The sequence below is a fragment of the Triticum urartu genome, chromosome 5, assembly GCF_003073215.2.
Source record: "Triticum urartu cultivar G1812 chromosome 5, Tu2.1, whole genome shotgun sequence".
Taxonomy (NCBI): Eukaryota; Viridiplantae; Streptophyta; class Magnoliopsida; order Poales; family Poaceae; genus Triticum; species Triticum urartu.
In genome coordinates, this window is record NC_053026.1 from 45147197 (window position 1) to 45174391 (window position 27195).

The 27195-nt window shown below is 47.5% G+C and overlaps 2 protein-coding genes and 1 pseudogene across 2 annotated transcripts; 2 read left to right on the top strand and 1 right to left on the bottom strand.

The window, feature by feature from the left end:
- Positions 1-9269: 9269 nt before the first annotated feature.
- Positions 9270-13134, top strand: LOC125507779 (annotated as a pseudogene).
- Positions 13135-14310: 1176 nt separating this feature from the next.
- LOC125507778 lies at positions 14311-15436 on the bottom strand. The gene is made up of 2 exons (XM_048672276.1): positions 15304-15436; positions 14311-15199 (listed from the first exon to the last, which is right to left on the bottom strand). The coding sequence occupies exons 1-2, from the start codon at positions 15428-15430 to the stop codon at positions 14712-14714; spliced, it is 615 nt and encodes a 204-aa protein (XP_048528233.1). The 5' UTR covers positions 15431-15436; the 3' UTR covers positions 14311-14711.
- A 3662-nt stretch (positions 15437-19098) lies between these two features.
- On the top strand, positions 19099-20568 carry LOC125506735 (BTB/POZ and MATH domain-containing protein 3-like). The gene has a single exon (XM_048671467.1). The coding sequence runs from the start codon at positions 19099-19101 to the stop codon at positions 20371-20373; it is 1275 nt and encodes a 424-aa protein (XP_048527424.1). The 3' UTR covers positions 20374-20568.
- Positions 20569-27195: the final 6627 nt, after the last annotated feature.

The following is a 27195-nucleotide window of genomic DNA, read 5'->3' on the forward strand; positions in this document are numbered from 1 at the left end:
CCCTGCCAATCGAATCCGATTGGGCGCCGATCATGGAGTTCACCTTCGCGGATATCTTTCAACACTCGCCCTTTGGCGATATATTAAACTCACTAAGGTCTCTCTCCTTGTCAGGAGAGCCCTTGTCGTACTACGTCCGGCAGGATTGGGTTGCGGACGACGAAGAAATTCGCCGCCCACCCACCACCCACTTAGTAGCCACTGTCGATGATTTGACCGACATGCTCGACTTCGACTCCGAAGACATCGACGGTATGGACGACGATGCAGGAGACGAACAGGAACCACTGCCCACAGGGCACTGGACAGCCACCTCATCCCACGATGTATACATGGTGGACACACCCAAAGGAAACAACGACGAGGAACGGAAGGACGTAGTGAAGGATCGTTCCCTTGAAAAGCAGTCAAAGCGGCGGCATAAGCGCCGCTCCAAACCCCGCCTCGACAGAAACAGCAATCATACAGACCCAGCGATAGAGTCGGGTGAGCTGGCGGACGACGAACATGGCATTGAACAACCGTCCGACCATGGCAACACGGATAATCAAACCGAACAACCCGTCTCCGATGAAGATAACAGTCCGGATGACCTCACGCCGGATAAGCTCCTGGAGCAGAAGAACCTCCATAAAAGGCTCGTCGCCACTGCATGTAGCCTGAAAAAGCAGAAGCGGAAGCTCAAGACTGCGGAAGATGCACTTAGAATCAGATGGAGCAAAGTATTCAACACCGCAGACAAATATGGCGGCAGTCGCCACACAAAGAGCTACCCGAAGTGAAAGCTATTGCCTGAACTTGATGAGGAGGCCTTAGAGCCCCCGAAATCAAAAAACAAAGCAGCCATCCGGTCGGATAGACGACTCATGGCCAACATAGAGTGGCAAACGACGCCGCACACAAGCCAGCACGCGATCCACATGAGGACTCGCATCAAAAAGACGGCCCAACCAGATCTATCTACAGGCCAAGAAAGCACACTCTAGCAAGCAATGCAACACAACAAAAATCTGAACACCACGGTACACCCAAATACAAGGGTGCCGCACACCCCCTATGTTTCACCGATGAGGTGCTGGACCATGAATTTCCAAAGGGATTCAAACCCGTAAACATAGAGGCGTATGACGGAACGACAGACCCTGGGGTCTAGATTGAGGACTACATCCTCCATATCCACATGGCTCGAGGAGATGATCTCCATGCCATCAAGTACCTACCCCTCAAGCTCAAAGGGCCAGCCAGGCACTGGCTTAAAAGCCTCCCCGAAAACACCATTGGAAGTTGGGAAGAGCTCGAGGACGCCTTTCGGGCAAATTTTCAAGGGACCTATGTCCGACCACCGGATGCAGACGATTTAAGTCATATAACTCAACAGCTCGGAGAGTCAGCCCGAAAGCTTTGGAACATATTTCTTACTAAACAGAACCAAATAGTCGACTGTCCGGACGCCGAAGCCTTAGCAGCTTTCAAACACAGCGTTCGAGACGAATGGCTCGCCAGACACCTCGGCCAAGAAAAGCCAAGAACAATGGCTGCATTAACAAGCCTCATGACCCGCTTTTGCGCAGGCGAGGACAGCTGGTTGGCAAGATGTAGCACCAGCGACCCAAGTACATCCGAAGTCAGGGACGGGAATGGGAAGCCACGACGCAGCAAAAACCAACACCGGAATAAGGAAAACAGCCTGAAGAGCACGGCGGTAAACGCCGGATTCAAAAGCTCTCGGCGGGGTCAGCAAGAGCTGCCTCTCAAAGACAACAGGGATGAACTATCCAGCCTAAACAAAATTCTGGACAAGATATGTCAAATCCACAGCACCCCTGATAAGCCTGCAAATCATACTCATAGAGAATGTTGGGTCTTCAAGCAATCCGGCAAACTCAACGCCGAACACAAGGGGCTGGATACACCAAGTGAAGACGATGACGAACCCCGCAAACAAAGCACTGGGGAACAGAAGAAATTCCCACCAGAAGTCAAAACAGTAAACGTGTTACACGTGACAAAGGGGAGAAACAAAGTGGCGCCCATAGAGATATGTGCCCTACGGCCTATCACAACGGAGTTCCGCCACTGGTCGTCGAAACCGATCACCTTCGACCATCGGGATTACTCTGCAAGTATCCGGCACGCAGGATGGGCTGCCTTGGTGTTAGACCCGATAATTGACGGATACCACTTTACACGAGTCCTGCTGGACGGCGGCAGTAGTTTAAACCTGATATATCAGGACACAGTCCGCAAAATGGGGATGGACCCAACAAAAATTAGCCATAGCAATACTTCCTTTAAAGGAGTAACGCCAGGCCCAGAAGCCCATTGCACGGGCTCCCTCCTACTAGAAGTTATGTTCGGCTCCCCTGATAACTTCCGTAGCGAAAAGCTAACCTTCCACATCGCTCCGTTTAAAAGTGGTTATCAAGCACTACTGGGACGCGAAGCTTTCGCTCGCTTTAAAGCAATACCGCACTATGCGTCTCTCACGCTTAAGATGCCCGGCCCATGAGGCATCATTTCATTAAAGGGAAATATTGAGCGCTCCTCGCGCGCGGAAGACTGTGCGGCCGCCTTGGCAGCCACACACTAAAATGGCCTCACCAACCAGAGCATCTAACAGGTCGTTAAGACCACGGACACGGCTAGACGAGTCCGGCATAACCATATAATTGATAAAGGTTTGATGGCTATATACCCCTATATAAGGGGCTCCGCGCATATAAACAAGCGACAATAAGGCTCAATTTTACCCATCTTGAATTATACTTTGTTTATTTAGTATACGATACATTTTGCACGACTGCTTTTTCAACTAAGTTCCTCTCTTTCACAGATGACCATCGTGCTACACCCGTCCAGGATACGGCACAACGGAGACACGGGCGCAGACGTGCAGCAGGGACCCGTTCCAAGGATTCTTTTTAGATTAAGACCCTGCATAAACCTTTTTTACTATCTCTTGTTGATACACATCCCCTGGATTCTCAGCATAACCGAGAAGGAGGATGGCGTCTTGGCATGTGGCCACGTCAGAGTATTGCACATACCTGGACACCAGGGGCTTATTACAAAGGGCGCTGTTCGGCCCGTTTAAAATCACAAAGACCGAATACCTTAAGGATTGTTCGACGTCGTGAGTTTGGCCTTATATGCATCAGCTCCGAATCATGTCTTTGGTCAAATGTTGGGTTTGCCCGGCTCCTGTGTTTTGCTGCCTTACGTTCCGCTCTATCGGCTAAGGCGGCACCAGGAGAACTACTGCGATTGTTCCCTGGGTCAGCCAAGCGAGCACCTCAGTAGAGAAAGCCGAATACTGATTGTCATGATATAGCGCGAGACTGATCAACCACTCGATGACCCAGCGGAATCTTCGGGATTCCTCCGCCTTAACGAAGGGCCGTTTCCTGTCCAGGCACACACGCGCCCCGAATTCGGATGAGCGCGGAGCCACCAGGGCTATATAGTAGCCCCACTGTCAAACTCCTATGGCTAAGTGAAAGTGATAAAGCATTATAGTCCGATTGCCTAGCTCGCTGCGCTATCACCTCCGTAATGGACCAAGACGTTGGATCAAGTGTGAATATGCTTCTTCTGTAAGCACCCCCGCATTATATGCATGGGGGCTGAAGCCGACGACTGCCATCTTTCAGGTTGTATACATATATACATAAACGGCCGCACAGGAGGTATTCTAATCCTTGCAGGCACAAGTATAAAAAAAGCCTTTACATTTCAGCAAAACATTGTTTTCAATGGGAATACATGTCATTAGAACATAATATTCTTCGAGCACTGCGCCTCTATCGAATGAGCGCCCTCCAGAACTTCTTGAAAGTAGTGCTCGACAGGTACTCGGCTTTCGTCCGAATCTTGGGCTGCAACGACGGTGGCCTCCATCTCTGCCCAGTATGTCTTCACACGGGAAAGGGCCATCCACGCACCCTCTACGCATGCCGACCTCTTCATCGCGTTGATATGTGGCACTGCACCAAGGAACTGCTGCACCAAGCTAAAATAATTGTTCGGCTTTGGTCTTTCCGGCCACAGATGATCCACGAATACCTCATGGCAAGTCCGGACAATCTATTTAGCTCGGCCCATTCGGCCAGCCGATCAGTCAATGGAAGCAGACGCTCTGGATCGTTAAATTGTGACCAGAACAGCTTTTCCACTTCGCGATCGTTTTGATCTCGGAAGTGTTCGGCCGCATCAGCAGCACTCGCCGCTAAATCCAGATATGCGTCCGTAGAACTCCACATCTGGTCCAAAGGAGCATATTTAGGATCTCCGAACTTCATCCGCAGCATAAAGGGCATCCCAGCCACGATATCTCCGGCTTGACGCAGCTCCTCCTTCATCGCTCTCATTGCAGAACGAGTATCCTTGGCCGTCATCGTGGCCTTCTCCAGGTCTGTCCTCTTCGCCTGGTCTTCCTTTTCAAGAAGCTTGCAACGGTCAGTGGCGTTCTTCAACTTCACAGCCATCCTGGCCATCTCCTCCTTGCTTTGGCAGTGAGCAGCCTGTTCGGCCTTTAGCTCCTCGACCGCCTTTAGGGCAGCCGCATCGCTTTTTCTGGCTTGTTCTTTGACTCGGGCAAGCTCTGCCCGAAGGTTCTCCACGGCTGTAGCTCCATCTGCATTAACACACACGTTATAAGATACTGGCATCATGCTCCTCTTACCACGTGTCTCCGGAGAAATCACATACCTTGTGCCTCGTCAAGCCGCTTGTTGACAAGCACGATGTCGGCATCTGCCACGTCAAGCTGCCGCTTTAACTCGGCAAATTCATCAGTCCGGCTGGCCACCGGACACTTCGCCACCTGCATATGAAGGCGGCAAAATTATACCTGGGACTATGATCCTCTGAGTGCCATCGTCTTCGACAATACCCAGAGTCTCAGGGGCTACTATCTACACGGGGCGCATTTTAAAGTATGCAGTACCATCAAAAGGTACATCATTTCATGTGCCTCAAAACTTGTCAGTAGACTCATGACAGCTTCATGCAACCCGCTCTCCGCGGACGAAATCCTTTCAATTACCGTACCATCAACGTACGGTGCTCTTCTGAGATAGACGCTCGCCCTAGCAGATCCCTCAGTACCTCCGACCGCGCACCAGACGGTGCTGGACTCATTCGATTGCTTTTTTCAAAAGCCGGATACTGAGGGCTTCGGGTGGCCATATGACTACCTTCTGGCCTTGTCGGGTCAGGAGAAACCCTCCGCGACGACACCTCGGGGTCGCCCGCCTCATGAGGCAGTATGGCAGGGGGAGGCGTTCCGCTCTCCATCATCTATGGAAGAAGATCCCCCGAAGACGAGCTCTGCTAAGAAGGGCTAAGATCCGAACTGCAAGATAAATCTTCGATTATTTTCCTCAGGAATAAAGCAAGGATTTCTCTCATTATTAAACACCCTTTTACTTACAGCTCGGTGGAGGGCTGATCCCCTTGAGGGCATAGTACGGCCGGGGTATCCCCCGGTACAGGACCCTCTGGCGAAGATTTCTTCCCCCGCTTTGAGACCATTGTCTCCGGGTCTTCAGAGGCGGCCCTTTTCTTCCCCTAAGGAGAGGAATTTTTGATTCCTCCCTTCCGACCAACCTCCTTTGCGGAGACAGTAGCTTCCTTGTTCCCCCCTTCATCTTCTCCCGAAGGCGCGATCTCTAGCATCCTGGTTAACACAGGATCTGGCGAGGTCTCAGGAAGGGGGGCCAGACACCTGATCATCTTTGCCTTCGCGATCCACTCCTGGTTCAAGAGCGGCTCTTTTTTAAGGGCGATGTTGCGATAAATAAACGGATGGTGTGTTCGGACACAGGGCTACTTACTTGGGTATCCGGACAATTGCAGCTCAGACCTGCGTCCTCAGTGGAGTCCGGACACATTATTTGTGGTCCGAAGAACAATTTGTACATCTCCACGGGCGTCATGCCCAGGAAATGTTGAAGAGCTCGCGGTCCCTCCGGATTGAACTCCCACAAGCGGAGGGACGACGTTTGCAGGGCAGGACTCGGCGAATTAACATGACTTGCGTCACCAAGACCAGACTGGCATCTCTCTCCAGGAGATCTCGGATGCGGCTCTGTAATATGGGCACATCCTTTACTGGCCCCCAGTCTAGCCCCTTGTTGACCCATGACGTTAGTCGTGGCGGGGGACCCGAGCGAAAATCAGGTGGAGCCACCCACTTGGTACCCCTGGGAGCTGTGATATAAAACCACTCTTGTTTCCATAAGCTGGACTCCTCTTGGAAAGAGCCCTCGGGCCATGGGGTGTCAGCATTTTTGCTTATTACAGCGCCTCCGCACTCTGCGTGCCGTCCCTCGACCATCTTCGGCTCCACTTTGAAGGTCTTGAGCCACAGTCCGAAGTGAGGGGTAATACGGAGGAAAGCTTCGCATACGACGATGAACGATGAGATGTGGAGGATAGACTCCGGAGCTAAGTCGTGGAAGTCCATCCCATAATAGAACATGAGCCCCCTCACGAAGGGATCCGGCATGAAGCCTAGCCCTCGGAGGAAGTGAGATACGAACACGACGCTCTCACCGGGCTTAGGAGTGGGAATAACCTGCCCTTGAGCAGGCAGCCTATGCGGGATTTCGCCGGTCAAGTACCTAGCCTCCCTTAGCTTTATTACGTCTTCCTCCGTGACAGAGGAAGGCATCCATCGGCCTTGAAGGTTGGATCTGGACATAATCGAAGGTCCGAAGCGCCTGAATCTGAAGCTTCGGGTGTTGGAGCTCGAGGCGGGAGGCAGATTCGATTGAGATCGAAAGAAAAGAGTAATGCCTTGGTCTCTTTATAAAGAGGTTGAATACCGAGAGCCCTCCTTGTGACCGTTTGGGACTTACCTTCGATCGAGGGGACATACCAACGGGCACGATTGGGTTACCCACGTCCGTGTTGATGAGGATCCCGTAAATAAAGGGGAAATGTTCTCTGCTTCGACAATACGTGCCAAGGAAACCGCCTCACGAAACGTGCTGAGGTGGGGGGGGGGGTAAAAAACGATTCGAATAAAGGCTTGGCTGTGGTGTGATGTCACGCTACGGAATACGTCAGCAGATTAGATTTGTGGAAATATAATTCTCTCCACATTGGTATGTGGAACTTGTTTTGCAGAGCCGGACACGATCCTCGTGTTCAAAATCTTCTATGAAGTATTCGGAGGTGGAACCCGCCTTGCAATGCCGAAGACAATCTGTGCGCCGGACTCATCGTCATTGAAGCCTGGTTCAGGGGCTACTGAGGGAGTCCTGGATTAGGGGGGTATCCGGACAGCCGGACTATAATCCTTGGCCGGACTGTTGGACTATGGAGATACAAGATTGAAGACTTCGTCCCGTGTCCGGATGGGGCTCTCCTTGGCGTGGAAGGCAAGCTTGGCAATACGGATCTGTAGATCTCCTTCCTTGTAACCGACTCTATGTAACCCTAGCCCCCTCCGGTGTCTATATAAACCGGAGGGTTTAGTCCGTAGGACCAACAACAATCATACCATAGGCTAGCTTCTAGGGTTTAGCCTCTCTGATCTCGTGGTAGATCAACTCTTGTACTACCCATATCATCAATATTAATCAAGCAGGAGTAGGGTTTTACCTCCATCGAGAGGGCCCGAACCTGGGTAAAAATATCGTGTCCCTTGTCTCCTGTTACCATCCGCCTAGACGCACAGTTCGGGACCCCCTACCCGAGATCCGCCGGTTTTGATACCGACACCCATGGCTGCGGCGACGGAGAGCCGACGCCTTGCTGGCCCCAGGGCGCGTATTGGGTGTGGCTGCCGGGCGGATTCATCATCCCCGCGCGAGCCGCCTCGTCCTCGGCTTGCTCCACCGAAGCCGCAGCCGCACGCGCCACGTTGTCACGGGCCTTCTTGGCGATCGCCCTGTTCCTCCGGTCGGCGGTGACAGCCTCCCGTCGCTGAACTTTCACCCTCCAGTCGGTGTTTGACATGCCCGGTGGCTTGGACGGCGGCGCCTTCGGCTTCCTCTGCTTCGGTTGGGCGACGGAGGCGGTCGCGGCGCGGGGGACGACGTACTTCTTCGGTGGCATGGCGGCCGGCAGGGAGGCGAACGGGAGGGAGATTGGCGGGAGGAAGGGAGAGAATGGGAGAGAAGTGGCGGAAAAGCGGGAAGAAACGGCGGGAAGAGGTGCTCTACTCGCCGATAGGGCGGACCCATGCGCCCTTTTCGCTTGTGTCGGCGCCCAGGCGCCGGGTTCAGCCTGGGTCCGCTGGCACCAGTTTCGGCCCAAGCCGGCGAAAAACAGACTTCTGGAGACGCGACTGGACCGTTTTTTCGACGCCGGTGCGGCAAAAACGCCTGGGAAGGGCCTGTTGGGGACGCGGCTGAAAATACTCTCACCGGTAATGCCCGCGAGTGATCGGCCTCACACGACGGTTACTCGCCGCGAATCCGGCGTGAAACAGCGGCGAAGTCGCGGCACCCTGCTCGTCTTTATTTCCCGACGCGAATAGAATGGAGAATTTGGGGGAGCGAGTGAGAAAGACCAGCACCCTGGTCGACGAACGTGTGTACGATGGGGCCCGGCACCGCTGTCTCTTCGGCATGTTTGTTCAACGCGACGGTTCGCTCTAACAGAGAACAACTGGTGACACATGATGACTCGCTATTAGAGCAAGTATAATAGATACTAGTCAGCAGGCTATAAAAGCTTCCATGTCAGCAAAATCATACGTGGAGGAGAGAGAAGTGAGGGGAGAGGACCAGGCCGGCGCTTCATGTGTAGCCGGGCGATAGCACATGCAACAAGGAAAAGTAGCCTGCATGCAACCCATGCGAGCTCTATGGCCGGCGTTTAGCTCCCCCCACCCAATCCTGTGACTTTCCTTTTGCCTCCCACAACATGCATGCATCATATGTACAACCAATGTTATTATAGCCATCCTACTATATCAGCTTTTTCAAATACGGGTTATAGATGACATGGCTCTATTATAGAGCCAGCAGCGGGCTTTACTATTAATCTTGCTCTTAAGATCCAACGGTCATCGCAGGTGTGTGCTCGGTTTTTCTTTTGCCTTTATTTGTCAGGCAGAGCTGCACACTGCAGTCCACAGTACCCGCTGCCCATGCAGGGGATTGGATGATTTACCTCACTTTACAAAGGATTGGATGATTTGCTCTGTCATTGTCTCAATGACAATGGTCCCGGGCCTCACCCGGTAGCCTTTTAAAGATGGGCAAATGATCAAATAAAGAAGTAAAGTGGGGCAAAAGATCCAATTTCTCGCCCATGTGCCAGGACAGAAGTCTACAGTAGCCAATAGGCCAACACATCCATCCATCCACCGGCCGTCATGCCGCTCCGGCGCCTCCTGGACCTCTCCGCCACCGTCTCCGACCTGCTCCACCGCTCCCTCTCCACCGCCGCCGCCCCCTCGCACCCACCATGGGTGATCGTCGACTACACGTCCATGGTCGACCGCTCCTCGTCGGCCCCGGGCGCGTGCTTCCACCCCGTCGCGCCCCCGGGCATCTCCCACGTCATGGCCCCGGCGCACCTCGTCAGCCCCAGGGCGCGCCCCGCCCCCGACACCAACGTCGTCCAGGTCCTCTTTGGTAACGTCGGCGCCGCCAGCGGCGACGGCCACCTCCTCCTCAGCTACCACGACCTCCGGGCGGAGGGCCCCTGCACCACATGGGACCTGTCCACACCCCCCCCCCCCCCCCCCCCCCCCCGAAATCCAGCGCTTTGTCTGCAACCCCCTCACCGGCCAGATGCTCCGCCTGCCGAACATCGGCGGCTCCCAGAGGACCCTCGTCTTCCACCACATGGGCCTCCTCACCCAGGCCGACGGGCCGAATGCAGATTTTGTGAGTTTATGCACCCGGGCCTCACTATCCTAGCACTTCAATGTTGCTTTGAGATCTGTGCTACACAACTACCTTATTACATGGAATTTTCTCTTTTTTGTTCCTCTCATATAAAACATGTCTTGAACTTCAAACTTTGTAACTAGAATGTGAGATAAAACTTTCAGATTTTTTTGTCTGACATAAATATGAAAAATAAGATATATTTTTTAATCAAACAAATCTCATTTTGTATATTTATGTTGAACCAAATAATCTGTAAGTTTTATCCCACATTCTACATAGAAAGCTTTGTTGTGCTGCAAAGTTGAAGTATAAATACATGTTTTATATGAGAAAAACAAAAAAAAGAAAATTATTTACACCAACATAATGCAGGAATGAGTGATTGGATAAGGAGTACCCGGGTGCATAGGCTTAAAACATGTTTTCGAGGCCGACGGCTGGCTCGGCCGCGGGCCGCCCCACAGATTCGCCGTCGCCGAGCTCGCCTTCCATGGCGCCGGCGCCGGCCTCGAGCGGTTTCTCTCGGAGAAAGGGGAGTGGGAGACGGTGATGGGCGTGCCGTGCGGACCGCCGCCCCCGCGCGGGATGGAGGTGAACCAGGAGACGGTTGCCTTCGGCGGCCGCCTGTGGTGGGTCGACCTCACCTTGGGCGCCGTCTCCGTCGACCCCTTCGCCGACCAGCCGGAGATCCGCTTCGTCGAGCTGCCCAGCGGCAGCGTGCTGCCTGCGCGTGCTCGTAGTACAGAAGAGGATGGAGATCTCAGGAAGGTCGAGGACCGGGGGCTCTTCTTGCGGGAGGTGGCCAAGCACCGGCGCATCGGCTTGAGCAAGGGGCGGCTGCGCTACGCCGAGGTCTCTCCTCACGACCCGTTCCTGCTCAGCTCCTTTGCGCTCGACGGCGACGAGGGCGGCGGCTGGACGCTGGAGCACCAGGTGGAGCTCAGGCAGGTGTTGGCGGCCGGAGGCTACCCGTCGCAGGAGAACTCGGCGCAGACGGCGCCGCAGATCGTCGTCCTTGACCCGCTCAACGCCAACGCCATCTACCTCAAGGTCGGCGAGCACGTCGTCGTGGTGGACATGCACAACGGCAAGGTGATAGGGGCCTCTCCGCTTCAGGACGAGTACTCTCTTGTGCCGTGCGTGCTCCCGCCATGGCTTGCATCGAGCACGATCCCTACGGCAGGTAATCTAAATCAGTCACCTTCTTGTTCCAGGTTCTAATTAACTGCCAGAAATTCTTCAAAAAGAGCTCTTTAAGATTGGAAACAAACAAACAAACAAATCACTTGCTGGTGTATTGCTTGAACTGAATTTTGTGGGAACAAACAAATGGATGAATTTTGTGACTGGAAACAATTTTGCGGTGCGTGTCATATATACATGGTGGTGACGCATTGATTGTTGCTAGAACTGATCATTGCCGTGAAAAAAGAGAGAATTGGATCTTTGCTACTAAGATTTCAGACATAAATACAATCAAAGACTAGGACTGGTGCTATTGATCTGGTCAGACACTCAGACCACCTTGCTGTAGTGTACTTCGCAGTTTGTTAGTGTACAAGCGTGATGTATGTTTGCTAGTCAGACACTCGGACCACCTTGCTGGAAGAAGATGTGGCATTCATGCAAGCTCTGTATGTTTGTTAGTGTACAAGTGTGTTCTGTGTTAGACAGTGGCATTCATGCAAGCGCGTTCACGTCATGTTCTGTTCTGCAATGCATGCTCTTTTATTTCTCCAATCGTGTCTATTCGCACAAGTACTTTGTTCACAGCAACACATATTTTATACCGCTACAAATTGTTCCGGGTTAGCTTTGTGTCTGATATTCAAGTTACCGTAACCTGACCGAGGAAACAATTTTTTCAGGCAAGAAGGATGGCATGGAACCGATAGATGATCCGGTTAATTTGTCTTAGATATGGTCAATGGGTATGCATTAATCTACCAGCCAGCTTATGTATCTCTGGGTACTTCTCTTATGTAATGCTTCTATGTAGATCATCCACTATTAGTCATTCATGTGCATTGTCAGGACTCATGATGTTTTATTTTTTTCCTTGTCATAGTGATGACCACTCTTGTTCTTTTTCATGAAATTTAATAAATTTTGATAAAGTCTAAAACTGAAGCTTGTTATTTCCATTTCCGAACAAATGTTAATGATGTAATTTGGTGCTAAAGTAAACATTTTGTCCCGATGATAAGTTACTAATTTCCTTTTAGCTTTTGTAGATCATCTAGTATTGGTCATCCATTCACATTGTCGGGGCTCATGACGCTTTATTCTTTTCCTTGTCACAATGATGACCGCTCTTTCCATACTTTGTACTTGTAAATATGATTTATTAATGAAGATTACCGTAGAACAATTGTTCTACAGTTTGCGGTTTTAAAAAAAAGGCCGCTCTTTCCTTTTTCGTGAAATATAATTGCAATAACCTAATACTGAAGTTTGTTATTTCTATTTCCCAACAAATGATAATGATGTAATTTTGTGCTATAAAGTAAACTTGTTGTCCAGATGATAACTCACTTTCTTTTTCACTTTTGGAGGTGAGATAGATGGACTATAATATTAGCACCTTTGTTTACTCTTTTTTCATATGAGTCTTTCTTTTCGATGTTGAGTCAATTGTTCCTAATATTATTTAGCAAAAAAAAAAGTTCCTGATAGTATTATTATTATTACTTTTCAGGTTTCATGGAACTAATACTAGATGGAGGGTTGAACAAATACTAGGAAGGAAGCTGGCGGTAATTTGTCAAACTCTCATTTTGGTGGGAATCTGAAGAAGTATGGGTTTATCGTAGGTTACTGATTAATTACTACTTCCTCCATCCGGAATTAGTTGATTCTCAAATTGGTGTATCCAACATTAAAATACGTCTAGATACATCCGTTTGAACGTCTACTAATTCCGGACGGAGGGAGTATCTTGTTTCGAGGGAAATCTGGTAGCTGTTTCAGCCGCCAAACTAGGACATTCCAGTAGAACTAAATTAAATCTGGCAGCTGTTTAGAGGGAAATCTGGCACTTGTTTCGTTCACGAAAATGACCCTCAAGTCCTTGCCAAGTTTGCGGGATGAAGGTAATTTTCACCGCTGCGAAGCTGCATGCTGCCATCTTATCTGACATCAAAGAGCTGCTTATGATGTTTAGCAATTTCTCTTTCACCTTTTTTTGACAGAATAGGCAAAGTTGCCGCTCATATGTGTGCTAAACTTCTAGTACTACTAAGATTAGGCAAAGATGCGAGTGGATCAGCTCTGCTCCTGATTTCTTGTTTGATTGCCTTTATCTGGACTGCAATCCCTCTACTATTATGGAATGCATAGCTGCTTGAACCACGAAAAATAAAACATATCACATGTGAGACTTCTCATCCACATGGCAAACCATAGCAACCAAGGACCTGTCAGCCACATCGCACAAAATAATTTGCTATGTATGCATCACCAAGTTGGAGTCACTGAGATGTAGTAGCATCATCATGTACTGTATGTATTTTACAAGGATCAGGAGTATTTCAAAAGCAGAATTTTTGCATCAGATGGTGAGACCGTAGTGCGATTATCCATTTACATGTTATCAGTATACCACATTCCACACTTCAAAAAAGATAAAAAGCAAAACTGTCTCTGTTCCCGATTGGCAGATCTGAGTTGTTGATTTCACCTGGTAAAGATAGCACATGAAAACAAGCTGCCGGAAGTACATAATATAGAAACTAAACACACCTGTGGCTTATCCATGGCACTGCTGTTGTCGTGGTGAGATGGAAGATGATGATGATATCTTACCACATTGATGCCATGAAGCCAAGCGGGTAGTAGAAGATGAAAGTTCATGAAAATTTTAAAAATATCTTAGCATAGCAGCGTATGGGTATTTAGCTAGTTTATTCAAGTAGGAAAAGCAGGGAAAGCGCTATCTAATTATTTTCCGTGTTTATATTATATGGAGACCAAAACTTTCACAATAATGGATGCATATAGCAAAAATGATAAACCGCTTGTGATGTTGCCATGTGGTTTGTCTTGTTGATTCTTAGATGAGTTAGCTGCAACATGGCATGTATGGGTTACATTGGTGGTGCTCATCAGTATTGGGACACCTCTGAATTGGCATTCTTGCCAATCACGATAGGTGGTGCCAGTTTTTATCATCGGAAACAACTCTGCTGTCTCTGTATATGTAAAGAAACTTTCTGCATATATTAGTCCTTGTCTTTTATGTAACTTCCACTCCATCTCACATGCATGCATATGCACGGTTCCGCATGGTTCCCTGTCAAAGCGTTTTTCAGTTTTCATGCTTCCAAAAGTGGAAAAGTAACAACAAGTTAGATAATACTCCGTCTTTCAGTGTCAAAAAAACATCTTACATTTTAGACAGAGGGAGTATATTACATTTTGACCCTTTTGGTTCTTTTTTGCATGTTCCACCAACATCAAGAAGGTGATGCATTAATATGCCATGTAAATCATTCAGAACTTACGCCGATGCATTTGTTTGCTAGTAGTACCAAACATGAAACATGCATTTGTTTTTTTAGAAACCAGGCGTAGAATAAACTGAAACATAAATCCTTGGAACAAATAACTGACGTCGATGTGTGTCATCGTCAACACAAACTTAACAAAAGCACAAAACATTAATTCTGCAAATACTTGATTGATTTATTCTGCAACCATAACAGATCCTTGAGAGGATTACACATCCGTGAAGAGAAGAGTAGGTTTGGGACTGGTCTGGTCCTCATCATCCCAAAACTCTACAGCTAAACCACGCACACGGAGTATTTTCTCACAAGGACGGAAATCCATGTGGATCGACATGGAATTTCCTGCACTCTAGCAGTGAGGCACGAGGAAGGCAGGCTTGAGCTCGATCTCATCGTACCAGGTATACCAGAAAGAGGCCGACGGGCAGATATAATCCTTCACCGAGGCATCGAGTGGGCCGCCAGCGGACGTGTTCTTCTTCACCGAGGCCTCGAGCGGGGAGGGAGGAAGCGAGCAGCTCGCCGACGGCTGGAGCGGGCCGGCGTCGTTGATGAGGTAGAGGTGCTCCCGTGCCTTGGAGAAGACCCTCCCGTCGGTCTCGTTGGCGTCGATGGTGGAGAAGCCGCCGGGCGCGTAGATCACCACGTTGTCCACCATGCACGGGCAGTGGTTGTACACCCACACCTCCGTGCTCATGGGCATCTGCTTCAGCTTGCGGCCACCGGCGCCGCCGGCCGGGTTCATGTGGTGATCCGGCGTGCGGTCGCCGTGCTTGTCCACCTGGAACTGCAATAGCTCCAGGTCCGCCACCGTGCATGTCTTGTTGCAGTTGCTCCCTGGAACAGATATTATTCACGAGCAGAATGAGTTAGGAACTGAACAGATTCACGAGCTGCGCAAGAAATTATACATGATTCTGGATTGGAAATGTTCTTGTTACCTTTGGCCAAGGTGAGGAGCAGGACAACTGCCATGAGAAGCTTGATGCGCCTCTCCCGCCCCATAGCCATTCTTGTGTCTTGCGCTCTGCTTCTTGGTATTGGTGGTGTACAACTACAGAGTGCCATGAGAACTTGTGGCCTCTACGTATTTATAGGAGGAGGAGCACCGAGACACTCCAACAATTTGACATTTCTAGCCCTTGTCAATAATTCAACACTCCATTCCAAAGACTCCTCTAGTAGTAGTTTTTTGTTGTCAAATTTCCGTATTCTTTAAGTGATGAAATTAGATGTGGGTGATTTTGTTGTCAAATTACACGTGCGGCTGAAAGTTGACGAGTTCGATTTGGGTCTGGTGGCGGTGTACGGAGCAGTACAACCTGAGCACAAACCAAAATTCCTTTATGAATTAGTAGCTCAGGTGTACGAGAAAGAGGTGATTTAATATTATTCATAGACAAGATGAGATTAATAATGATAGTAGCTTTGACGGTAGATGACCATCCATGTTCAATGCTATTATTGAAAATCTTGGTTTGAAGGATATCGCTCTTTCTATTCATAAATATACATGGACTAACAATCTTCCTAGTCCAACTTACGAGAAGCTAGATCGCGTACTCGCTTCTGTAGATTCGGAGTAAAAGTTCCCTCTTGTAACAATGGGAGCTTACAAAGGGGTCTGTTGGATGATGGCAATTTTATCCATGGACATGGATACCCATGGATATCCAACCCAAATGGATTGGGTTTGGATATGCTTTTGCGCCCATGGGCAGCGCCCAAACCCGACCTGATTACTCGTGGATAGGGCATGTACATAATCTTGTACCCATGGATATATCCAAACCCGACCCGATCGTCTGACTTAACGAGCAATATTCTGCTACCCCTACCCCATAGTCATATGTCCCACTATAATTTTATCCTTTATCTAAAACATCCAAAAGAAATTACACAATCCCCACCGTAACATACTCCAACGCACCTTCTCATCCTATTATCTACACTAATTAAATGACTTGCCGTTGAGAATCGGTGCCATCTCCTTGAGTTACTCCTGTCATAGCCCTAGAGGAGGCTGCCGCTGCCAGCCGCTACCCCCACGTAAGGTGGATCGTTGTAGTAGCCACTACTGGCCTGCGACAACCCAGCTCCATATCTCCTTGACCCCTCCGTCTTCGCTTTTCCACACACGCATTGATGCATGGCCGCAGCAGTGGGACAATGCAAGGGCTATACTGCACGGCAGGGAGTGAGCACGCCAATGCAGAGTGCACATTGTGCAATGAGTTATGTCTTATGTATAGGTCTTGAGAGGACCTGATGGATATCCAATAGGTATGGATATCCATCGGATTTGGACATGGTCACAATTTTTCGCCCATGGATTTTTTCATGGATGGGCTGGGACTGCCTTCATGGATATGAATATGGATTTGGTATTGTTCAACCCGATCCAAACCCGACCCATTGCCATCCTTAGTTGGGTCATACTCCTATGTCGATGGACTCTAGTGAGGCGGCTCACCTAGGGAACAAACTAATAGTTTCTTTTTAACTATCGTGGTTCGAGAGAGAAGGTTTTCTAGAGATGGTAGAGGCTGAATGGGCAAAAGAGACTAGAGGCAACACTAATATTGAAAGATGACAATTCAAAATCCGGCATCTTAGACAATTCTTGTGGGGTTGGGATAAGAATGCGAGTGGATTACACAAGGACGAAAGAGATAGGCTACTACGTTTGTTTGATGAGCATGATATTATTAGAGCGAAGGAGACTCCTCTTAGCTCAGCAGAATACACTACTAAATGAGGTTGAGGAGAAGCTTTCTACGAGGGGGAGAGATTAACTGGCCATGACGTGCTAAAGTGAGGTAAGTTAAGGAGGGGAAAGTAAAACACAATTCTTCCACTTGATTGCGAATGGCAAGCATGGGAAGAAGGAAACTATTCAGCTTGCACAAGATGAAGGGAACATTGTCGGTCAAGAGAACTTGGTGTCATATATCACAAATTTCTATAAAAGATTATTTGGGTCCCCGCATCTAACTTTGTGCGTTTAGAGTAAGACATGAGGGGTGATATCCCACAGCTTTGTCCGGAAGAGAATGTGGTGTTGACTGCTCCCTTTACGGAGAAGGAGGTGTATGATGCAATTCTCGAAATGAAATAATATATAAGACTGCTTTCTCCCACTTGAGTAACTTCAACAACTTGTTCCAAGCTTCCTACCACCTTCAAGTTTAGCTCTCTGCTCTTTGCATTAATTTCTTAATTATGTGTTGCAGAATTAAGCCAACTAACTTCCTTTCTACTTTTCTCCTTCGATTCCACATGATCATAAGCAACTCCCTAATCTTGTCCATGAGGTCATCCAAGTTCAAAGACTTTTGGTGCTTAATCCAATTCTTGAAGCACTCTGGGAGGTTGTTGGTTACATAGTCCATCTTACAAATAGTTGAGAACTGACTCCTAGTACACAACCTACACTGCCACTTCCTAAGATATACAGTTGTCACCAAACCTGGCCAGACGGGCTAGCACGGCACGACACGACCCGTCCAAGATTCGTCGTGTATAAAAAATGTGGTTTATTAAATATGGTCATCATGTATTAAAGAATATTCATTAAAAAGTGTATTAAAGAATGTGTGCTCTTTATTAAAAAATATAAAAAGTTTGTAAATTGTTCATTGTTTTCTATTTTTAAAATAGTCATTGTATATTAAAAAAATATTGCCATATATAAAAAATGTGGTTTATTAAAAATGTTCATTTTGTGAATTAACAAATATTCATCGTGTATTAAAAAATGTTCGTCGTGTATTTTTTACAATTTATTAAAAATAGTCATCATGTATTAACAAAATATATGCCGTGTATTAAAAATGTTCTTCATGTATTATTTTTTCATCATGGTATTTAAAAAATTTCAGCGCACATTTTAGAAAATTTCATCATGTGTTTATTTTCAATGGTCGTTGTGTATTTTAAAACACATGCACATCATGTATTTAAAAAGACGTTCATCGGGTATTACAAATGGCAATCACATGCTAAAATGTTTTCCTATTATTTTAAAAAAATCATTGTCTATTTTCACACGTTTTATATTTTATTTTAAAAATATGTGAATATTTTTTAAGCAAAAAGTAAAAGGAAATAGGGGAACATGAAAAATAAAAATAAACTTAATAAATATTAAAAGAAAACGAAATGAGAAACATAAAATGAAAATAAAAATCTTACTATCTTGCGTCAGTGCGCCATGTATACGAGCATAGCAACCCACGCTAGGTTTCTCATAGAGGACATAACGCTCAAGCACTGCTGGGCATGGCTCATGCAAGCGCTCCATGGGCTGAGTCTCCCTTAACGCTCGCAATAAGCGCTGCCCCGCATCGAAGTACATAAATAGTATTGCTCAAAAAAAGGTACTCCGTCCGATTCATATTCATACTAAAGCAGCGTCAATTAATATGGATATGAGGGAGTACATAAATAGTACTGCTACTGCGGAAAATAGTACTCTCTCTATTCCAAAATATCGTGCATATTTCATTTTCGAAAAGCCAAACAGATCTATGTTTGACGAAATTTATGGAATAAACTATAAACATCTAAAATGCCATATAAATACAATATAAAACTGCACTTAATGATGAATCTAATGATACTAATTTCGACATTGTGGATGTTGATATTTTGTTTCTTTAAACTTGGTCAAAACAGAGGGAGTATTACTACTTAGCAAAAGGAAATGGATTCTCTCAAAGAAAAAGCAAAAGGAAATGGATTACTACGTGCCTTCGTCGGCGACTCCGTGCGGCCGCCGGTGCAAGCCCAGGTTCGCCATGTCGGCCTTCACCGGCGCGTCTATCGCCCACGGCTACAAGCGGTGCGCCCACGGGGACAGCGGCTACCACCTGCTCATGGTCAATGGCCACTCGCGCACCAAGGAGCTGATTCCCACCGGTCAGAGCATCACCGCCAACTCTTTCAATGTAGGAGGCCATGATTGGTTAATCGAGTACTACCCTAACGGCGAAAACCCGGGCCGCGCCGACTTCATTTCGCTCTTTCTGAACCTTCTCTACGACGCCGATGACGACGACGAAGCGCCCGTGGAGGTCAGGTTCAGTTTCAGCCTCGTCGACCAGGTGGAGAAGCAGATGCCGATGTACATTCGTGCAACCAGTGAAACCCGCAACTTCTCCAGCACTACCTCAATCTGGGGCAATGACAGGTTTCTCAGAAGAGACGCCCTTGAACACTCGGCGGATCTCAAGTGCGATTGTCTCACCATCCGGTGCGACGTCGTGGTCGTCCGCAGCAGCAGGGTTGATGATGATGATGATGCCGGTGGCCACGGCGGCACCAAGGCGCTCCTGCCGGACATACACCAACATTTCAACAGTCTCCTTCAAAAAAAGGTGGGCGCCGATGTGGCATTCCAGGTCGGTGGCGAGGCCTTCACCGCACACCGGTGTGTGCTCGCTGCCCGATCCATGGTGTTCATGGCACAACTCTTTGGCCCCATGAAGGACGCGTCCAACAGTGTCATACAGATCAAAGACATGGAACCAAAGGTGTTCACCGCTCTGCTTAGCTTCATCTACACAGACTCCTTCCCTGACATGTACGAGGACAACATTAAGTTGAGTGAACTGTGCAAAGATACGGGACAAGGGCAAGAAGATGAAATGTCGGAAGCTGTGGGCCAAGGACAAGATGGGGAAGCGGCAGAGGTTGAAGTGGGGCTGCTGCAATGGCTGCAAGGCTTGTTTGTGGCGGCAGACCGGTACGATCTCCAGCGGCTCAAGTTCATCTGTGTAAAGCAGTTGTCTCAGCGCATAGGTGTGAGCTCTGTGGCGTCCACTCTTGCTCTAGCCGAGCAGCACCACTGTCGTGGATTGAAGGAGGCATGCTTGAAGTTTATCCAAGTCCAATCTCCCCCGTGTTTGCAGACACTCATGACGAGTAATGGCTGGGGGCATATTGTCACGACCTATCCCTCTGTTTTGAACGAGCTCATTGCCATGCTTGCCTCGAACCAGAGGAAATAACACTCTGGATACGGTACGCATCTTCCTTAATTAGACCTAAAGTGACATTCTTTTGCATATACAGGCACCTCTACAGAGATTGTAGTATGTGTCTTGTTTTTAATTGTCTCGTCATGTACTAGTTTGCATGTATGACGAATCAGAAAAATCCAATGGGTAAATTGTCTCTTCATGCAATGGATGGTCTGTAAATTCAGGTCTGAGAGTCAACATTGATATGTGTTGCAGCAATGAGCAATTTTCTCAGCTAGTCGTTCTATCATCATATATTTCTCTGTGCATAGTGTTGTGTACAGTAATGTCATGCCTTCCCTGTCATCTAAAACCATTTTCTAACGATTATCAAGAAAACCAAATGTAGATAAATTTGGGAAGGCATTTTATAAACCAGGATTTAGGAAAAAAGATTGGATGACAGGACAGAGGTCACCAAGATTTCTGGTAACAGCGGTAGTAATCCAGTACCCAGGAATTAGTCTTCACCTGGGTGCTTGCTGTTCTCCTCGGCTGCCCCACACCCCTAGGGAGAGAAAAGGTCGGAGCTCAGATTTGATGAATGATGTCAATTTCAGCGATGGTAAGCTGGGGAGAGGTTTGAGTGCATGGACAGTGGGTATACTTTTTCTTCACATGATAAATATCTTTTGGTCAAGTATGTCCAAAGCTTTGGGAGTTAGCCATTCATTCCTTATAAAATCCATATGTTCCTTCTTTTGGCTGTTGTTTCATCATAAGCTTGTCAATAGAGACAAGTTAGTTATTAGACAACAAGTTGATGGCAAAACCTGCTTGCTTTTCAATGAACCTGAATGCTTTATTTGAATGTGTGATTTGTAGACATCCCTAATCTGAGTTAGCCATGACTTTGAATTATTTATGGTTTACACGATGCTGATGCGTGTTTTCCACCAGTCATTCATATGGTCCTGGCATGCACTGTTGCATTAACATCTTTACTCGAGCATCTTACCGTCAGTGACCATAGTATGTCTGTCTTTCTTTTAATTGTCTCATCACGTAATTTGCCTATACGCTGAATCAGAAAAAAAAATCCAACATATGGGTAGATTGCCTCTTCATGGAATGGATGGTCTGTAAATTCTGGTGTGAGAGTCAAGAGTGGTCAGCATTGCAGCAATGTGCAAGTTTCCAAACTAGTCATTTTATATTTCTCTGTGCATTGTATCGTATATTGTAGCTATTGCCTTCCCTGTCATTTAGAAACCTTTTCTAGTGGTTATCAAGAAGAACAAATGTAGATGTTTTTGGAGAAGCATTTTATGAACCTGGATCTAGGGAAAATAATTTGGAGGACAAGACAGAGGTCACCAAGATTTCCTGTTACCCCCATAGTAGTAGTGATCCAGTACCCAGAAAATAAATTCTCCTGGATGCTTGCTGTTTTCCCACCCCATGTGAGAGGAAGGTCAGAGCTCGGAGATTCTGCAAAGTCAAATGTTATACCTTTGCCCTATACCCAAAAAGATGACTATCGTTCTGGCGTATTTTGAAGCACATATGAGTGATTGCTGTCAGTTTCGGTGATGAAAAGCTGGGGAGTATATCTTTTGGTAAAGTCTGTCCAAAGGTTTGGGAGATAGCGATTCCCCATGAAATCCATATCTTCCTTCCTCTGGATGTTGTTTCATAATAAACTTCTCACTATAGACAAGTTAGTTAATAGGTAACATGTTGATTATAAAACCTGCTTGCTTTGCGACAAGCCTGAATTAACATCTGTACATGCATGATCATTTTTCTTTTTGTTGAAGTTGTGATTTCTGGACATCCCTAGTGCGAGTTAGCCCTGACTCTGAATTATGTATGATTTACACGATGCTGATGCGTGTTTTGTGTCAGCCATTCATATGGGCCTGGCATGCACTGCTGCATTAACATCATTACTCGAGCGTCATGTTTATGGGTGATTTGGAATATGTTTCTGTTTTCAGGCGAAGCAATGCAATGGAGAGACTTGCACTATGTTTGGACATAGTTACCGGTGAAAACCGAGCTGACGGCAGGCGATGGCAACATTCTGCATCGTTACCTTGATGAAGGCATCGTCGTGTAACTACTGTCGACCCACTCAGGTTGCTTTGGGGAAACCCTAGAATTTGGTCTTCCGGATCGGACGATAGCGGCACTGGGGTGTTGTTTCTCTCTTGGGAGTATCGTTTGTGGAGCAGCATGGAAGACAGATGCAAGAGGTGAAGCGGCTTCGTCTTGCACGGAGCTTCGGTGGAGATGTCAACTCATACCTGGCCGACAGGTGCTACGTCGTGTCATGTCTATTCGGCAGGTGCTACGCATGACAGATCTTCCACAGACTTTATGCTGTGCCGGCTGGTGGTACTTGGCGGCATGGTGCTACGGTGTACCAGCGGCGACCTTGACTTGCTCAGCAGTTTTGCGCGTACGGATGTGGTGTCGTTGGGCGCCATGGCGGCGTCGATGGATGGCCGGACTGGTAAGGATGATACGGATCTCTTTCCTGAAGATGGGTTAGTGGTTCGATGATGATGGCGGCTTCCAAGACATGTGCATGTGGTGTACGCTTTAGACTTGCTGCACCAGCTATAGATTCCAATATGTTACGCGGATGGATCGGCAACGACACCGATTTTAAATATGAGGAGTGAGAGCACTCCACATTATCGAGTTTGTACGTGTGAGTGATGGCTTTGGATGGCTTGATGTATGTTCTTGTTAGATCTTTGTTGAATAATTAATAAAGATGACTGTATGCATAGATTGATGCAGATGACAGGGGTTTTAACCTTCATTTCTAAAAAAAATTGTAGGCAACCTCAACAATGTTTTTTTTAGGGACAACCTCAACAATGTTGATGTGTGGGTTTTGTGACTAGCCACGTCGACCGGGGTGCCCAGTTTTGCAAGCTTGTTTTAACACTTTTCGTCTGATTATTCACAAATTAACCGACAACACTGTTCTTTCTTTTCTAATGAATCAAGGCCTTAAGTGTTGACTTAAGAAAAAGTATTGTGGCAGTAGAAATAAGGTGGGACAATATGTGTGCTTTTTTGTGTCTTTTTTCTTACGGATGATGTATAATTCCTGTAGTAGTTGATATTTTTACTAGGCTGAATACAAACTTTTCATTTCGTCAATACACAATGCGTGTGTATCTTTTAGTGATAGGTAGAGTGAAATTACAAGGGCGAGGTGTTACAGTAGGTTAGGTGCACAGATGACGGGAACACGTGACCAGAAAAAAAATCGGGGTTGCTCAACCCAAAAAGCACGCGCTAACTGTGGGGATGATGTGTAGCAAACCAGTGGCCCGAGCCCAAGTCCAAAGACGCGCCTCATCGCGGATAGTCTCGGTGACCAAGCTAATATAGGGACGCAGCCCGTCGAGGGTGCATCCATTACGGTGTTTCTAGAGTTCCCAGGTAGCAAGAGAGATCATGAAGTTTAATCCCTTGTGCATAGAAGTTGGGACAGGGGGGTTCGAGCTAGCCCACTAGTTAAGGAAAAACATGTCGGGGTGGGCAGGGTGATCGCGAGCCTGCACTAGGAAAGGTCGAAAGGATGTCATGCAACGCGAGAGGGAGCAACCACCGTGAAGATGCTGCATGCACTCTAACTCATAATCAAAGAACACACATGTAGCTTCGTCGGGTAAACCCCGGCATGCGAGCCGGTCCTCGGTCCAACAACGATCTTGAAGAGCCAACCATAAGAATGCCTTGATCCGCAGCAGAGCCCAAACCTTCCATATAAGGCGCCAATGTTGGTCGTGGATGGAGCCGACAAATAATTGCTTATAGCACGATTTCGCGTTGTACTGTCCGGGAGAAGTCCATCACCAACAGAGCTCATTGGGAGAGTCAAAGAGAGTGAAGCCATGGATATAGCGCCACAAATCAATGTATTGCACGAGCCACATGGGGCTAAGGGCGCCATGAATATCATGGACCAAGGAGCGCTAGTGCATCCCATCTCTGACAACGCCGATGCAAGGAACAAGGTCAAAAATGAGCGAAGCAATGCCCATTAATGTAAGGAGCGGTTTGGAAGCGGCAAGAGAGGCCATTCCCAACGAGACTTGAGGGTCAAGGCGGAACGCGTTGCGAGCCTCGGGATTAGAGGGGAGGTGAAGGTGCTGCCAACGGCTGGACTCATCACCGTGCTACACATACCCAGCGCACGTTTTTTTTTTGATTAAAAGAGGGGGTTTCCTCCGAATTTATTAAAGAAACCAGGACGAGAGTAGTAGTTTTAAGCGAACCAAGTATCAAGTCTTCAGGGACTACCATAAGTCTTAGAACAGCAAAAGGGCAGCAAGCTAAAGCTAGCAGCAAGGAGCGAAGAGCCATTAAAAAAGGATCCAGGGCTAATAAAAACTACCGCGAGACCTCCAGCAAGCTAAAGCCTAAGCAGGCTAAGTCACAACAACACCCAATCTTCTCATTCCAGGCCTCCACCTCTGTGACTGAAGGAAATATGCCCTAGAGACAATAATAAAGTTGTTATTTATATTTCCTTATATCATGATAAAGGTTTATTATTCATGCTAGAATTGTATTAACCGAAAACTTGATACATGTGTGAATACATAGACAAAACAAAGTGTCCCTAATATGCCTCTACTAGACTAGCGCGTTAATCAAAGATGGTTAAGTTTTCTAACATAGACATGTGTTGTCATTTGATGAACGAGATCATATCATTAGGAGAATGATGTGATGGACAAGACCCATCCGTTAACTTATCATAATGATCCTTAAGTTTTATTGCTATTGCTTTCTTCATAACTTATACATATTCCTTTGACTATGAGATTATGCAACTCCCGAATACCGGAGGAACACCTTGTGTGCTATCAAACATCACAGCGTAACTGGGTGATTATAAAGATGATCTACAGGTGTCTCCGAAGGTGTTTGTTGGGTTGGCATAGATCAAGATTAGGATTTGTCACTCCGAGTATCAAAGAGGTATTTCTGGGCCCTCTCGGTAATACACATCACTATAACCTTGCAAAAAATGTGACTAATTAGTTAGTTACGGGATGATGCATTACGAAACGAGTAAAGAGACTTGCCGGTAACGAGATTGAACTAGGTATGAGGATACCGACGATCGAATCTCGGACAAGTAACATACCGATGACAAAGGGAATGACGTATGTTGTTATTGCAGTTTGACCGATAAAGATCTTCGTAGAATATGTAGGAACCAATATGAGCATCCAGGTTCCGCTGTTGGTTATTGATAGGAGATGTGTCTCGGTCATATCTACATAGTTCTCGAACCCATAGGGTCCGCACGCTTAACGTTCGATAATGATTTGTATTATGAGTTATGTGTTTTGGTGACCGAAGATTGTTCGAAGTCCTGGATGAGATCACAGATATGACGAGGAGTCTCGAAATGGTCGAGAGGTAAAGATTGATATATTGGACGATAGTATTTGGACACCGGAATGGTTTCGGGACGTTTCGGATGTTTATCGTAGTACCGAGGGGTTACCGGAACCTCCCGAGGAAAGTAATGGGAGTACATGGGCCATAGGGGAGAGGGGAGGCAGCCCACAAGGGGTGGCCACGCCCCCTCCCATAGGGAGTCCGAATTGGACTAGGGGAGGGGGCACGCCCCCCCCCCTTTCCTTCTCATCTTCCCTCTCCCTTCCCTCTTTCCCCCTCCATGAGAAGGAATAAAGGGGGGCCGAATCCTACTAGGACTAGGAGTCCTAGTAGGACTCCCCCCTCATGGCGCGCCCCCTAGGGCCGGCCTCCTTCCTCTCCCTCCTTTATATACGTGGGCAGGACACCCCTTGGAGACACAACAGTTGTTCTCTTAGCCGTGTGCGGTGCCCCCTTCACAGTTTACTCCTCCGGTCATAGCGTCGTAGTGCTTAGGCGAAGCCCTGCGTGCATCACATCACCATCACCGTCACCACTCCGTCGTGCTGACGGAACTCTCCTTCGACCCTCTGCTGGATCAAGAGTTCGAGGGACGTCATCAATCTGAACGTGTGCTGAACTCGGAGGTGCCGTATGTTTGGTACTAGATCGGTTGGATCGCAAAGACGTTCGACTACATCAACCGCGTTAACATAACGCTTCCGCTTTCGGTCGACGAGGGTACATGGACACACTCTCCCCCTCTCGTTGCTATGCATCTCCTAGATAGATCTTGCGTGATCGTAGGAATTTTTTTTAAAATTGCATGCTACGTTCCCCAACAACAACGCCTTGTAGATTTCACTTGCCACCCGCTCTATTGTTCTTGCTCCCAGCATCAACATTCTTTGTTTTGGGTTTTTTTCCTGCAAAATAGACCAGTCAATAATCCAGTTGTATAATCTCCTAACAATCATCATGGGAGCACTTAAATTTTTCGATCTAAACACCACATCATTTCTGCATTTCCAGATAGACCAAAACAGACCAGTCAATAATCCACGTGCAACGTGATCTTGATGCATTAGAGATCCTAAACGACTAGCCAATGAAGGATATGGGACAACAAACCCGAGGCCAAGCGACCAGCCATTGCGACCAATCTAGAGGAAGCTCTGGATGATTTGTTAGCCTGGCCGAGGATAGTTTTGTTGAGGCAATAGCCATGAGAAGGTGCATCGACATCGCGTAGAGGACATGACAGCCGAAAGCAATCCGCTCTCCACGTTAATTTCGTGATCTGAGCAGATGTGGGCACTTTGCGCATCGAGAACGACAACCTAAGGTAGGTGGTCCGGAACCGTGAGATCGGGCAGTTCATGACCTGAGCCGTCTCCGTGTGGTGGTGTAGCGAGCAATAGATCGGAAGGGCATAAACTTAGCAAAGTT